We start from the raw sequence: 16,702 nt of genomic DNA on the forward strand, positions 1-16,702 counted from the left end.
TGTTGCTGTTCAATTAAGTCAAGTAAGGGGGATAATCCAACAATAATTAAACTTGGAGTTATAAACCTTGCTTTACAAATGCAAATTTCAACAGGTAACATTTGTACAAAGTTTCATAAGAATATCTTCCGACAGTTTTTGAGTTATGGACAACATTTAAGAGTTTACACGACAGCAACGATGCTGAGAGCGAAACCAAGACTAAGGCAGTACTTTATTTTTTTCTCCTAAAATTATTTTATCACTTTGATTCCGAACTGATACATGTATTTGTAATGACTTGAAAGTGTTCATTTTTTACCTTGATGTCTTCTCTCCACTCAGTTTTTCCATAATTCTTCGAGATCTCAGGCTGGAATAGCCCGTATCCTGCCATAGCTGTAGCGAGACGTGTCAGTGACTGTCGACCGCTACCGCCCACTCCGACAAGTAGGGCGTTCCCACCTGGCACACGTAACACTCGACTGATACGGGAAAGATGCTCAAGAACATATCTGGAAAGGGGAAACAGTATGTAAAATCTAGTATGATTCTTTCACGGGGCCATTTCAGTAAAGGATTTAAGACGTTACTTCAATAATCTTAAAACTATTTAACGTCACATTTCCTTTAAGTTTCTTAACTTGGTGAACATTTTACACCTGATAAAGTTCAAATCCCTAAAGTATGTGGCTAAATAACGAAAAATATGACACTAATATGATTTCAATTTACGGCTAAAATCGACTTGAGGATCCTTAAGTTTATTGATGTGGCTCCAAGGCCCCAGTTTCTCGAAACTTCCTTATTACCACTACCTTATAACAGGATAAAGCTAATCTCATTATTTTTCTTTGTCTTTAATTTGCGTAATATTAACTTCTTTTAGAGTTATTAGACATTTAAATAGAAATAACTTATATGGTTATCACAATAAATAAAATTTTATTTACCAAAATCACATTTACGTATGTGTTTAGTCCAACTGAAATAAGCTACTTAATCCTGTTAAGCTTAAGAAGTTTTTTCGAGAAAATGGCGCCAGGTCTTTAAATGCACTTACCTAAAGATGACGAGGTTCATTCTACTCTTGTGTGTGTTGTTGTACTCTTCGAGGCACTGCTCCACGATCTGGTACATGTCATCAAGGGAGCGAACTTCGTCGTACACTCTCTCTTCTGGCTCCGCGTCAGGATTCATGTAATCCCCAAACATCAAACTGCGAAGATCCCCTTCCTTCACCTGTAAAAAAAAATTATCAAAATTTTATTTTAATTGTTGACTCAACTTTAAAACTTAATGCTTCTTTTACATAAGAACAATTTGAAAAAGAAGGAGTTAAAAGCAATATAAATGGTTACATCAGATTTCATATCACCTCCAAACATTAAGCTGCTAAGGTCCTCTTGCTTCAACTGTAGATCGTTTTTATTGAAATTTTGATCAAAACTAGTGTAATTTTAGCCTTTCTATGATAAGAAAACTTAGTTTAAACTATACTGATTTTAAAATGATTAAGCAGTACGGTAAGTGATGCCAAGTTACTCTCATTGTTACGATTTAGTTTGAACTTGTTTTAAAAAAAAGTTAAGAGTATAGGGGAAAAAAACACAGTTTGGTAACCACAAACAATGAACACAGTATTTACCTTTCCGCCATCCGGCACCAGAGATTCAAACAGACCATCAAAAGCTTCCTTGAAGAAATCTTTCACTGACTTCTTGACCGCCCTGGAAATAATAAAACGTTTCTTTTAAAGGTTACAATTCAACAGTTTTTTATTCTTTACCAATTGTCACAATAATGTTTGTATTCTTGTACAGTAAAAACCCTATATGCGACCACCATGTTTATAATTCATGATATAATGAATAAATGACAGCACCCTGCCCTTCCAAATCCTGACTTAAGCACTGTACTGTGCAGATAAATTCCATGGATATTTCAATAGATCCTGCATATTTATTGCACGCTAAGTTTGGCAATATTATATAAAACAGTTACTACAGCTTACTCTTGGATTAAAATTGTAAAAACTATCACTTAGCGCTTCTTGTGTATAAGTTTAAAGATAATAACGCAAGAAATGGATAAGGCAAGATTCACATGTTGACAATATATTAGGATTATAATCTGGCCCCAATTTGTCAAAACTTCTTAAGTCCCTTATAACAGGATTAAGCTAACTCACTATTTCTGTTTTTGACTAATTTGGGTAATAGGTACTTTTTTTTAGTGTTTTTATACTTTTGATAGGAATTATCTTTATGATAATCACAATTAACCATTTTTCATCTATCAAAATTCAATTTAAGTATTATTTTGGCTAAAATTATCTACTTAAGCCTGTTAAGCTTATGAAGTTTCGAGAAATTGGGGCCAGGCACTCAATTCATAACCTTGAACTTACTCAAATAGCCATTTCCTGTCATTGTCGTCTGTTAGACGGTCGTAGAACACACGCATCACTTCATGGACCCACAATCTGAAAGTGTCAAATACATTTGGTAACATATACAAAAGCAACTCACATAAGTGTCATATAATAATGAGTTTATTGCACAAGTTTTCAAAAATTGATAAAAAAACAAGCCTCGCCAATTTTTTTTGCAATTTTAGTGAATGAGTTTAATTAATTTCGATTTGAATGATCACTCACATGAGATTCTATTTGATAAATTCTTTTGAGCTAATGAACAGTGCTCACTATATATATAGCTGCCATTTTCAACGCTATTTATTAATGACGTAACATCACACTGTTTGGATAGTTTTACACAAGTTATATATCAAATATATAATGACTTTATTTCATGATGGCGGCATCATTTATGATATAAATACAGATATAAGGATATCTAAACCTCGATTTGTAAACATTTTCATTATAATGTTAAAATTCTCCGATAGTGAAACTTATAATAAAAAATAAACTTATCAAACGTTATCAAAATCTATATAGATCATTTCCACAATTATAAATTACATAAACATCTTAATCAGGGTTTCTAACAACCAGTAATTTGGCAGTCTGGACCGTTTTTGACCAAGCGATTTTTTTTTATAATTTCGGTCCAAAACGACAAAGTTGGTAAAATTTGTAGAAATTGTAATAGTCGGTTGTCACCGGGCTCAGACCGATTTAGGTTCCAAACTTTTAGAAGCCCTAATTTTAATGTGATTCTGTAAAATTATTTATTTCTTTTTTGTTTGTTTTCTTAAATGAAATAAACGAAAGCCCCTATTCCTTAATTTCATGGAAAGTTGTGTGTACCATGTAAGAATGGGAAAATAATCGACTATCGAACCTTATCATGACACGCTTATTCTCCACCTGCCCCTTCTTAATGAGACAGACGCCGAGGATGATCCTGGAGAAATCACGCAGGTTAAACACATAATGTGACTTGGCAGGGGTCGGCAGAAGATTGGCGATCGCCTGCTTGTACATGTCCAATGTCGCCTGGACAATCATCGTCCCGACAGAGTGGTATTCCGCTGGAAATTCTTGACCCTGGAGTGAGGTTTGAAAAATGCTGAATTTGATATTTCAAAATAATAGGCCAATTTATGTGTGTATCTTAAATGTTAGAAGACACAAAGACAAAATCAATGAATGACATCAACATTGAAAAAGTATTAAAATCATTTAACTTTACTTTGTTTTAAGGTTGTTCATGTGAGTAAAATTAGCAGATTTCACTGAAGTTTTACATATACTCTGGCCTTGAATGATTTTACTGCAACTTTTTAAAACTGTTCTTTAATGATTTCACTGAAAATTAACATACTCTTTTGAAATTCAACACAGATTTTCAGTTATTTCAATGAAATTTAACATACTGAAAATAATTTTTAATGATTTCTTTTAATGGTTGCATACTCATTTGAAATTTACTGTAGTTCTTGAATAATTTCACTGAAATTTAACATAGTTCTTGAAAGATTTCACTGAAATTTAACACACCCTCAGATGAGTGCTCATTAGCACTGAGAAGATCTTCGTCATGGTGTCATCATTGAACGGATTCATGCCGATAATATTGAAGTGTCGGAGGAATCGAGGTGTGACGTCATTACGACCACCCCCTGGTGGACCCATTGCAGTGAAGAACTGAATATCCTGGAGTGTGATCTTTGAGGTGTCCTTTATATCGTACCTGGAATATAATTGTTATATAGACATGTTAGACATATATGATAATGGGTTGATTGTTAAAAACTTCGAGTTAACAACGTGATTAATGATATCGCTGTTAACTTTTAAGCGTGAAATAGTTCATGATATCCTCATATATTTAGCTAAAACAAGTACATCTGAAACAACTGTCTCAAATCTTGTTAAAGATTGTCCAGATCACAAGTATTTCTATTATTTCTATTTTCCAAAGCGGAAAATTATTTGAAAGTTAACGATGATGATGTTAATATAGTTAACAATGATCTGAACAATTGGCCCATTGGTAGGGAAATACAAGAAAATAATTTTGACTCATTTAAACAAAACTTATGATCGATTATCAATTGCAATTAGATTTGCTTCCTTATTGCATTATATATAATTCTGCAGTACTAGAAATCTTTAATTGCTTTTTTTTTCATTAAAAAATATTTTCCCTATGTGAAGAGTATGCAACACAGGCAACACCATAGCTTACCAATTTCCATGGTCAAGGTACTGCCTCAGCAGTTCAATCGGTGGCTGGGCACCGTAGACCTCTTTCTGCGGCATGTTCAAGTCATCTACAAAGATGATCGCTCGCTTTCCCATCTGGGGACCGTACACACCCTTTCGCCGTTTGTCAAGACGGGACATGATGATATTCTAAAATATTATATTTGTTTAGTTAATTTTTTTCTATCACTCATTAATAAATACCAAGAGTGACAGTTGCTTGAGCAGTTCTGATGAATTAATTCCTTGGCAGTGGTATGTCAGCAGATAGTCGGTGATGTAGCACCAAATTGCTAAAAAAAAATATTATATTCTTTCTGGTGGTTTATAGAGATTTACCAGTGAAAAATATATATGACACTTCACTGTTTTAAACAGTGAAATAACAATTTGATGTTTTGAAATTTTAGCCTGATCTCAATTCCAAATTAAACGTCAGCTCGCACGAACTGGGACACAAATTCAACAACTTTATTTACTGAAATGATGTTACATTTGGCATACAATTTGGCACGCTTTTCTGAAAAAATACAGGTAACTTTCATTTAAAATCTTTGAGGAATATAATTAAATTAATTAAAGTATTTTATCTATTCAGTGTAAGATCACAATATTTCACCTCCTGAAAACACCAAAAGTAAATATTTCACTCGTGGCTGTGTGAAATATCACTTATGGTGTTTACTAGGTGAAATATATTACGAATTTACACCGAAACAAACATTTATCCTCTATATCTTTATAAATCATAATATTAAGATACAACCACACGCTTATACCTTAATCTAAAGTTTGAGTTCTTACCTGTGTCTGGTTTGCACTTGTCTGAGCGGAAAAGTTGACAAAGGCGGGAAGGAATTTCTCCTTTGGTAAATCGTGCATCAGTTTATCCTGCACATAAACCGATTTTCCTGTACCAGTCGGACCAACAAACAGCAGTGGTCTGGTGAAAAAACAATCGTTATCGATTTTGCATGATAAAATATATGTTGTGGGCTTGATAATATAATGTTAATATTCAAACTGATATTAAATTGTACAGAAGTTATGGGGATAATGATGTGAGTTTTTATAAACTCTGATCCTAAAAGATGTTTATTACCCAAAATTAGTAATATGAAATAATGAAACATTAGCAGCCACGTGCATTTGCATACATGCCATATCACTCCGTGCGGAGGTAAAAATCACCCGAATTTGGATCCTTCCCCAGGTCTACTGGCGGGGTATAAAAATCCCCCGGGATTTAAAAAATAATATTTTTTTTTAGAGAGATATTATAAAGTATGTGTGTGAAACTGAATGTTAACAAAAAAATCCACAAGGGAGAAATGACATCTTAGACCAATAACAATTAATCCTTCTCCAGAAATATGACATGTATGCATTTGGATAAACTGTAGTGTATGATAGATAAAGATGTAAGGTTAAAAAGTTATCAAAATGGGTTATAATAAAATATGAGCTATAGAACTTTTCGCAGATTCCGTTAATTGTCTGATTTTAAACTAAAATCACAACAAAGTTTATCCAGAAATAGATAATTTAAATAACAATTTTCCAAGGTGAAGCCATGCTGTGTAAAAAATGGCAACTGAAGCAGTATCTGCAAAAAGGACTATAGTGTTCTAAATGTATCATTTAAAACATGACTATCCTAAAGAACACAGTGCCGAGCACCATAAGGTCGATATTGAAAAAGTGAAATAATATATTCTCAGAGGTATGTACAAATACCGTTATCAAGTCGAAAGACAAAGAAGGAAGGAATATAATACATGTATATTGCTTTCCTTGATAATAAAAGACTAGGTATGTAATTATATACTAGTGGAAAAAAGACAGTGTGCACAATAAGAAATTGATATCAAATAATGAAAAAGATGTTTGGTTATTTCATTTTCCAAAGCCTCCATTATTTAACACACCAATGTGACTTAAAATGGCACTGAAGGGGCCTACACCATATCATGTGACAATTTTTAGAAAATGTAAAATTTAAATATTGGTGTTGCAGAAAAAATAATTCAGACCTGATATGTTTTCACATGCACGAGTACTCTATTCCACTAGTAAATATCGCAAAGGAATTAATATGTTCCTTAAACGATTATACTGATTAAAGAAAATATATCACAATTTACTGCACGAAAGAATTTTACAAAATGGAAATAACATAACTATGAAAGCTATATATCTGAGTCAAGACATCGGCATATTAAATACACATTGGCACCTTGTTTACCCTCTACAACTGTTTTTTCTTAACAACACGCTTTTTGTACATTACATTTTTGAAGCGATATTTTGTTTGGAACAAAAAATTTGAATGCTAGCATCAGACAAAACTTATTTGAATTTGCAAGTAAAACTTTGAATGTCCTTTTTCACATTGACCGAATTTCTGACTGAAATCCCGATCTTATGAAAAATTGTCATATGTCCAGTAATAAAACAGCTACAAAAATGGGCACTGTCATAAATTAAAATGACGCTGAAATCAGATTATGTGACCATCCTCGTAAATTACAGACTCTGTTTAACAAAAGAGTATATTTAATCCATATTCACATGCATTTGTAAGTTCAGGGTAATTATGTGATTAAGTAAACCTCTCCATTGCTTAACAAGTTTAAATATATAAAAATAGCGCCACGCTAAACAAATATTATTTTTATTATAGCGCCATGCTAAACAAATATTTATTACAGCTCAATGCTATAAGAATATTTATTACAACTCGATGCTAAATGAATAATTATTATAGCGTCTTGCTATATGAATATTGTAATAGAGTCATGCTATATGAATATTTATTATAGCGTCTTGCTATATGAATATTGTAATAGAGTCATGCTATATGAATATTTATTATAGCGTCTTGCTATATGAATATTGTAATAGAGTCATGCTATATGAATAATTATTACAGCATCATGCTTTATGAATATTTATTAAAGCCACCTGCTATTATGAATATTTATTATAGCATCATACTATATGAATAATTAATATAGCATTATACTATATGATTATTTATCATAACATCATGCTATATGAATATTTATTATAGAATCATGTTATAATTAAATATAGCAATCAAAGTCATGTCAATTACAAATCAATATGTTCATAATTATTCATGCAATGCCTACGATAGAGGTGCATATATTCGTGCATGGATATTTATACATTGCAGTATTTTACCTGAATGTTCCCGATCGGGTTTTGCTATAAGAGCAAGAATCAGTCAACAATGAAATCAGTTATTCACAGAAAGAATACAATGCCACAATAATATAAGTTGCATCATGATATTTCTGCTAAATGTCAATTTTCTTTGATGAATATGAGTTATGAAACAATATTTCTGAAAGAACGAGGACAATTTGAGGCTACCTACTTATGACCATGAACCCAGAGTGACATGCGTTGCAAATATTGGAATGTGATGATAACTCTGATACAACAAGAGTCTCATAGAGCCACGACTTGTCTGGGTTTTTTTCAGTCATACAAGGAGCACATTACTCAACAATAATAATGAGTAATGGGCCTTGTTCTACATTTGCTTATTGTTTCTGGCCACATATGTACCAAGTTTCATCTGAATATCTTAAATGGTGTATTGTCTCTGGCCACATGTGTACCAAGTTCTATCTGAATATCTTAGATGGTGTATTGTCTCTGGGCACATATGTACCAAGTTCTATCTGAATATCTTAAATGGTGTATTGTCTCTGGCCATATGTGTACCAAGTTCTATCTGAATATCTTAGATGGTGTATTGCTTCTGGCCACATGTGTACCAAGTTCTATCTGAATATCTTAAATGGTGTATTGTCTCTGGCCACATGTGTACCAAGTTCTATCTGAATATCTTAAATGGTGTATTGTCTCTGGCCACATGTGTACCAAGTTCTATCTGAATATCTTAAATGGTGTATTGTCCCTGGCCACATGTGTACCAAGTTCTATCTGAATATCTTAGATGGTGTATTGTCTCTGGCCACATGTGTACCAAGTTCTATCTGAATATCTTAGATGGTGTATTGTCTCTGGCCACATGTGTACCAAGTTTCATCTGAATATCTTAAATGGTGTATTGTCTCTGGCCACATGTGTACCAAGTTTCATCTGAATATCTTAAATGGTGTATTGTCTCTGGCCACATGTGTACCAAGTTCTATCTGAATATTTTAGATGGTGTATTGTCTCTGGCCACATGTGTACCAAGTTCTATCTGAATATCTTAGATGGTGTATTGTCTCTGGCCACATGTGTACCAAGTTCTATCTGAATATCTTAGATGGTGTATTGTCTCTGGCCACATGTGTACCAAGTTCTATCTGAATATCTTAAATGGTGTATTGTCCCTGGCCACATGTGTACCAAGTTCTATCTGAATATCTTAAATGGTGTATTGTCTCTGGCCACATGTGTACCAAGTTTTATCTGAATATCTTAGATGGTGTATTGTCTCTGGCCACATGTGTACCAAGTTCTATCTGAATATCTTAAATGGTGTATTGTCTCTGGCCACATGTGTACCAAGTTTTATCTGAATATCTTAAATGGTGTATTGTCTCTGGCCACATGTGTACCAAGTTTCATTGATTATCTTGAACAGTTTTTGAGTTATGGCCAGGGTTAATGTTTTTGCACGTTACCAACAATGACAACAATGGCATGGCTATCACCATAAATTGATTTATTTTCTTCCAAAAAAACTGACAAATCACAAATGAAATTAAATATTAAAGAGACATTATGTAATATAGAAATAAACATTAAAATAAATACCAATGAAAATAATTATGTAAATAGCAAAAACACTTTGCTAAAATCGGGATACTTATGACTCATATGTAAAATACGAGCATGTTTTTCAAAAATCGATATAAAAGTATTTAAAAAATTTAAACAAATTTATACAAAAAATGATTTGGTGATACGATCATGTTGATGAAAACAAAAATTTGAAATCAAGTTATTCTAATACCTTGAGTGGTCAATGCAGAGCTCCATAATGTAGCGATATCTAGCAGTATCCATGGTGGGCACCAGCATGTCTCGGATCTTCTTGGATTTTGGCTCCACCCCCTTGAGTAGTTCATTCCAGTGTTTCCAGCTGCCACGCCCCTTTTGCTACATGGCAAAGTGTGCAATATCATAGGTTAGAACTGGGTTTGACAGCTTGTGTGATATCTTAATTATACCGTGTGAAATACCATATAATGGAATATTCCCTATCAATATGCATAATACTTGTACTTCCAAATGTCAAAACAATATGAAAGTGAATGCGACAAAATCAAGTCCCTATATTTCAATAAACCAAGTAATTTTCTTCTAAATGAAATATATTTTTATGAGATTATTTTCTCTTGTATTTCTTTTCTTCTGATATATTCTATTTCATACTGTAATGACTCATAAATTTTCATTTAATTTGCAGCATAATTATTAAACATATATATCTTTATTTTATTAATTATAAAAGGCTCAAATAGAAGGCAGGACCACCACTATAGCAAATCCCTAAAATGTCCTCACAAAAATGTGACCAAAACTGACACCGCTTAAACAATTTCATCTAATAATGTAAATGATGTATGCTGTCTGACTAAGGCATTGATCAGCTCTATATGGAAAATTAGACAACATAAATTGATCGATGGATATATTTTTTTTATAGATTTCTTTTTGAATGAAAAAAAAACACTAAAATATTTGAAATATACGGCCCTTTTTTATTAATTCTTGATATATTCTTACAACAGTAAACACTCTATTTTCATATTTATGAGGTATTAAATAACTTTATGAGAATATAAAATGGGGGCAGCTACCCCTGCATCCCCTTTTTATACAGTATGTAATGCAATTTTGGTAACGTTTGAGAGATTCAGACCATGGTTGAATTAGGCGACATGGGGCTGGCAATAGATTTGAGTCTTACATATATATGCAAATTACACAAAAGCTAGAACAATACAATATAATCAACATTTTATATAGCACATAAGACCATCATCATTTACCACAAAGCTTCTACAACACGATGTATATATAACAATTTACAACTTTTCATCAACATTCCACTTAAGTTTTACCTTAGAATCCTCTTTTTCAGGCTTTCAGGTTTAAAACACACATTTAAATAAGCAGGATTTTACATTATATTAACATAACATTACTTTTTTTCTTTTTTTAATCACTCAATTACACCTTCACAGTGCTTAAAATTACCCATTTTCTGCACATGTATGAAAAAAATCCTAAAAAGTCGAATAAAAATTAGAAAACTAAAAACTATATATCAACATTATCAAAAACAGGTATGGTGCATCTATTTCAACTGCCAATATATTATTTAATTCAATGAATTAAATGAGCTAACTATGGCAATTGTTCAGAACATTGTTTTTAAAAATATCTTAATGGCATCATTGTTCACTTTCAAATCTAAATATTGCCCTGCAACGTTCATGAACGCATTTGAAATCTGACCTACAGTCGAACCCAGTGTTGGCTCTAACTTGCTTGGCCCAATTTTCTCCTTAGCTTAAACTGAATGTAAAGGACCGATATCGTTCTACTGAAGGAAAGCATTCCTGCTTGGCCCAATTTTCTGCTTAGCTTAAACTGAAGGACCGATATCGTTCTACTGAAGGAAAGCATTCCTGCTTGGCCCAATTTTCTGCTTAGCTTAAACTGAATGTAAAGGACCGATATCGTTCTACTGAAGGAAAGCATTCCTGCTTGGCCCAATTTTCTGCATAGCTTAAACTGAATGTAAAGGACCGATATCGTTCTACTGAAGGAAAGCATTCCTGCTTGGCTCAATTTTTGAGGCACGAGGTACTTTCGCCAGTCCCTTGGAGTTTAACCCAACAGGGTTCGACTGTATTTCTTACGAGGCTCAACATACTTGTTTTAACTTTACGTGTTTTATTTAAATTTTCAAGCATATAAAAAAAGTTCACCTTTTAAAGTTGAAAACCTTGTTCCCTTTAACTTAGTTCTGGAAAATCAGCCTGATGCTAGCTGGTTTATACTGACTATTAGCTTTTCTTTTTTTTGAAAGTGACAAAAAATATAAAGCTTAAAGGTTGTAATTTGATCATTTCATAAAACATTACAATTATTGATGAAAAATCCATGAAACCCCTCTTTCAAATATTTTTTGATTCCATCATTTTTCTTGTATTTCGATATTTAACAAAACACGACATACCTCGAAGAAGATATCATACACTCCTTGTTCTGTTGGTATGGGAACGTCAAACTTGTTGATGGCCTTAGGAATTGGGTGTTGCTCCATTTTCCCTGCCAAAAGATCCTTGAAGAACGCGTCAAACTTGTGTCGTCCATCAACATCGACCACTGCACCAATGGACCATGGGATGGAAAACAACACCACACACTGTGAAGATAAAAGATATGTTTGTTGTAGGAACACAACTTTCAATAGAATTAAAAATGGTGTCTATATAACATTAAGTTGTGGGCTAAAATAACACTCCCACTTAAATAAATATATATTTATGTCACTACCTAACTCTTGAATTTAAGGGGGTTTGTGAGTAATAAAGGCCAGTAGAGGGTCAAACCTTGCAGTATTGGGTAGGCTAAAATAAAAATACTTTTGTGCAGAAATCACTAGCAAGTTTTGAGGGGTGGGGCCCACCAGGTGCATGCCCCCTCCCCCTAAAAATGACCCTTATTTCAATTTTATGTCTCTATCAAGAAAAAGTTTTTAAATACACCATTTCTAACTAGAAATTGTAAAAAAAAGAATGGGGGAGTCACCCCAAAAGCTAATGCAAACATTTTATGCCATATCAATATTTATTGTGAGAGGTGATTGTCTTCCTGGATATGCCCCTGCAAATGGTAATAACTTGCTACCTATAGTAAGTGTTCATGTAGCCGCATTTTAAACTGTGTAGTTTCGTTTATTATAGGTCTATTCTGGTTCCAAACAAAGAAATAACCAGTCTCACAATCCAGACCATTCAAAACTTTAACAATTCAAAGTACAGTCCAAGCACATGATTGTTAGCGTTGTTTACATAGACAGACAATAGGTTAACACAAATATATCTGGTCACTCTCACATTATAAACAGTTCATGAATAACACTACTTTTATTGTGTGAGTCCAACATTTCAATGTGATAAAAATATTGTGTTAGATTTATAATCTAGGTTTCTACTTACAATGACCCAAGTCCTGATGGCCTTGTTGTGTTCCGCTTCAGGGGCATTAAGGGCCTCGGACATCAACATGTCGATCAGGTACATCAAGGAGCGCACTACGTTGGACGCCTTAGATGGCATGTACTCCTGCAAATGTATTGATAAAGTCCAAACATAGCTTGGTAAATAATGAATTGGGGGCGTTTGAAATTAATTGAATAAAGGGATGTATGAAATATGTGTGTGTGAATTTTCATTTTATGCTCTCCCGTGGTTTATTGAAATATTACAGTAAATTATATCTCGATAAACTCCTTATTTTGAACAGTGAGTTTATTGAAATAAAATTTCATTATTTTCTCAGATTGAAATTATTTCATTGTAAAAATGCTCACATAAACGCATACAATGCTGGGAAGAAAATGCAATGACATCATTTAATTTGCTTTCCAGTATGATGTCAGTTCGATGAAAATTACAGCATAGTCTAAAGAATTCTTATAAGTCACCCTTTGTGCATTTCGATGAAATTATTTTGCTGAATTACGAGCCCTGGACATTTCAGACAACTGATACATGTATTTATGAATGTTTCCCATGTTTATTAAAAAAAAAAATATTCATATCACTAACGAAACAAACTTAATGATTAAAATTCTGCCTTAGATGCCTAAATATCATATTGCTAAATACCATACAGGAAAAGAACGCACCTTGCAGTTTTTGCGGATGTAGTCGAAGCATGGGTCAACAAGCCATTCAAACAGAGCCTCGATGGCATCCGCGGCCTCGTTTTTCATAACCTCACCAAACTGGTTTATCCAGGACCTCATAATGGGCCTCCAACCGAGCGTGGAAGGTTCCAAGTAGATCATGCCGCACCGACTCACCGTCGCAGGCTAAAAGAAATAAGAAACTCTTGCAAAATGTACATGTATTTCTTAGTTTTTACCATATAGTGTGCCCCTTTGACCTAACGTATGCCCCTTTAACCTATATTTTGCCCCTTTAACCATATAATGACCCTTCTACCTATAGTGTGCCCCTTTTACCTATATTATGCCTCTTTAACCTATTTTGCCCCTTTTACCCTATTATGACCATTTTACTTATAGTGTGCCCCTTTGACCTATATGATGCCTCTTTAATCAATATTTTGCCCCTTTTACCCTATTATGACCCTTTTACCTATAGTGTGCCCCTTTAACCTATATTATGTCCCTTTAACCTATTGTGTGCCTCTTTAACCTTTAATTACCCTTTACCATATACTGTGCCCCTTTAACCTGTATTATATCCCTTTAATCTATTGTGTGCCTCTTTAACCTATAGTGTGCCCCTTTAACCTATATTATGTCCCTTTAACCTATTGTGTGCCTCTTTAACCTATAATGACCCTTTAACCTGTATTGTGCCCCTTTAACCTATATTGTGCCCCTTTACCATATATTGTGCCCCTTTAACCTATATTGTGCCCCTTTAACCTATATTGTGCCCCTTTAACCTATATTGTGCCCCTTTAACCTATATTGTGCCCCTTTGACCTATATTGTGCCTCTTTAACCTATATTGTGCCCCTTTAACCTATATTGTGCCCCTTTACCATATATTGTGCCCCTTTAACCTATATTGTGCCCCTTTAACCTATATTGTGCCCCTTTAACATATATTGTGCCCCCTTTAACCTATATTGTGCCCCTTTAACCTATATTGTGCCCCTTTAACACATATTGTGCCCCTTTAACATATATTGTGCCCCTTTAACCTATATTGTGCCCCTTTACCACATATTGTGCCCCTTTAACATATATTGTGCCTCTTTACCATATATTGTGCCCCTTTCAAAACACTTACTGAGGCCTGAGAAAGATCCATTGTTTCGAAGATCAGTGACATCGGGTTGGACATCTGAATAATTTCACCACTCATCAAACACAGTTTTTTGTTATCATCTAACACAGTGTTCATGTTTTCGATCCAGAGAGCGTCAATCGGGCCGTCAAAAATTACCCACTTCCTGTCGGGCGTGTCGGTGGACGCGAATTCTCTGAATGTGTTGGCAACAATACCATCCGTCCACTGAAAACAAATTTTATCATCATAATAAAATAACTTTTTTTGTTCAGAGATAGATTCCCATAATTGTAATTAAATAATACTAATGTTGACAACAACTATCTTATCAATTATTTTTTTAGTCTGAATGTAGATTGTCTTGAGTTTTGATTGTAATTAAATTAATATGATTCAATCTGTGCATAAAACTTTTTTTTTTTATTAAATAAATTTGGCTAAAATGTTGTTTTTTCATGCTTTAATAGTATTAAATACTCCAACCAATCTATTTTCATCAAAATCTACCACAAAGCTATAAACTAAGCAAAGCCACAAACGCCCAAATTTTTCAAAGTACCTAAGAAAAAAACAGGCCAGGCCATAGCTAATTGTTACTTGTTTTTTAAGTTTTTAGTGATAATTTATGTAAATAAAGCCATGCTCACCTCGTGTGAAACTGGGTCAAACTGACCAAACAACTGCCCCATCGTGACAGCCTTCGGGTTGATGATTCGGTAATGCACCCTCTCGTAATCGTCCGTGTGACCTTGCTCATTCAGAAGTGTCATTCCCTCACACAGAGTTTCAATGACCATTGTCTTACAACCAAATGGTTCCCCAACCAACATGAAACTGAAAGTACATGGGCAACATGGTTACTTTGGGTTGCTTTATTTTTCGACAATTTTTAAGTTTTGGCCTATTTCGGAATGGAATAGCTGAAAAACCTTAATCAGATAAAACTATTAGTGAAAATTTTCCTACCCGTGTCTGACGATCATCATCTCGTAAGTCTGGATAATCTTTTCCCTGAAGAAATCAACAAACTGCAGGTTTTTCTTCTCTGAGATGGTTTCCATGGCTTTCAGGAAGATATCGTAGTCAGGTTCGGGCAGAGTTATGCCCGGGAACAAGTCAGACATGATGCCGTTGAACAGAGGAATGTCATGGGACAGGAATTTCGGCAGATTCACATCAATGATTGATCTCAGCAACTGGAGAAAAAAGTAAGAATCTTTTAAGTAACCATGGTAACCAAATATTTACATGTATAATCAACATTTTGTTTTCGGAGGGCATTTCTTTAACTAACAACTGAAAATATCAGTACTATTTTTGTGTTTATTACAAAGTTTATACAATGTTTAGATATAATTTACTTTTGATTACCTTTAACGTCCAAAAAATCTTTAAAAATCATTTTTTGCAAATGCTAATTTTAGAGTATGGAAGTATTTGTAAATTAGTTTCAGTGATGAGATTATTTAATGATCTTACTAGAATATTTTCTTCTTCATTTGGATATTTCAGCTTCAAGTTTCCGGCAGCAGACAATACAGCCTTTACTGCACGCATTCCATAATCGTAGTGAAACTGCGACGAGAGCTGCTCTGAGCACAGACGATACACAGTCACGATTTTGATGGACAGCGCTTTCGCCTCAAGGAAACCGAATGAGTACAGCGAGATTTCTGCAATCATGGCATAATCGGGGACCATCATGGCTACTGTTCGGAACAATACTTTGAGGTTGTCCGGAAGTTCTGATCGCCCGGCATACCCTGGGTTCATTGTGATACAGACGTAGCACTGTGGGTTCAAGCTCAGCTCCGTTCCTTCAAATATGAACACATCCATCTTGCCCTGAACGGCTCGGATAATGCACAGGATCTAAAAATAGAATAGAATGTTCTTAACAAGGAGTTTCTTGGAGTAATCAATTTATAAGATCTCAAAAACAAGTTGTTTGTAAGTGATTTTCAAATTAAAGCCAATTATTATATATTTT

The 16,702-nt window shown here is 33.9% G+C and overlaps 1 protein-coding gene across 4 annotated transcripts in view; it reads right to left on the minus strand.

Annotated features, from left to right (window-relative positions):
• LOC128217214 (dynein axonemal heavy chain 12-like) overlaps positions 1-16,702 on the minus strand; it is a 74,611-nt gene that overhangs the window by 31,740 nt on the left and 26,169 nt on the right. For 2 of the 4 annotated variants that reach the window (XM_052924182.1, XM_052924183.1), the window contains exons 25-41: positions 16,192-16,584; positions 15,679-15,908; positions 15,360-15,546; positions 14,713-14,937; positions 13,572-13,757; positions 12,880-13,005; positions 11,895-12,083; positions 9,657-9,802; positions 7,862-7,885; positions 5,459-5,597; positions 4,638-4,804; positions 3,947-4,139; positions 3,288-3,493; positions 2,390-2,464; positions 1,628-1,709; positions 1,043-1,221; positions 302-494 (exon numbers count right to left, since the gene is read on the minus strand). In XM_052924182.1, coding sequence (XP_052780142.1) covers positions 302-494; positions 1,043-1,221; positions 1,628-1,709; positions 2,390-2,464; positions 3,288-3,493; positions 3,947-4,139; positions 4,638-4,804; positions 5,459-5,597; positions 7,862-7,885; positions 9,657-9,802; positions 11,895-12,083; positions 12,880-13,005; positions 13,572-13,757; positions 14,713-14,937; positions 15,360-15,546; positions 15,679-15,908; positions 16,192-16,584 — 2,940 coding nt within the window. The remainder of the gene's footprint in view (positions 1-301; positions 495-1,042; positions 1,222-1,627; positions 1,710-2,389; positions 2,465-3,287; positions 3,494-3,946; positions 4,140-4,637; positions 4,805-5,458; positions 5,598-7,861; positions 7,886-9,656; positions 9,803-11,894; positions 12,084-12,879; positions 13,006-13,571; positions 13,758-14,712; positions 14,938-15,359; positions 15,547-15,678; positions 15,909-16,191; positions 16,585-16,702) is intronic. The other 2 variants (XM_052924184.1, XM_052924185.1) reach the window with 1 other exon arrangement.

The sequence above is a fragment of the Mya arenaria genome, chromosome 14, assembly GCF_026914265.1.
Source record: "Mya arenaria isolate MELC-2E11 chromosome 14, ASM2691426v1".
Taxonomy (NCBI): Eukaryota; Metazoa; Mollusca; class Bivalvia; order Myida; family Myidae; genus Mya; species Mya arenaria.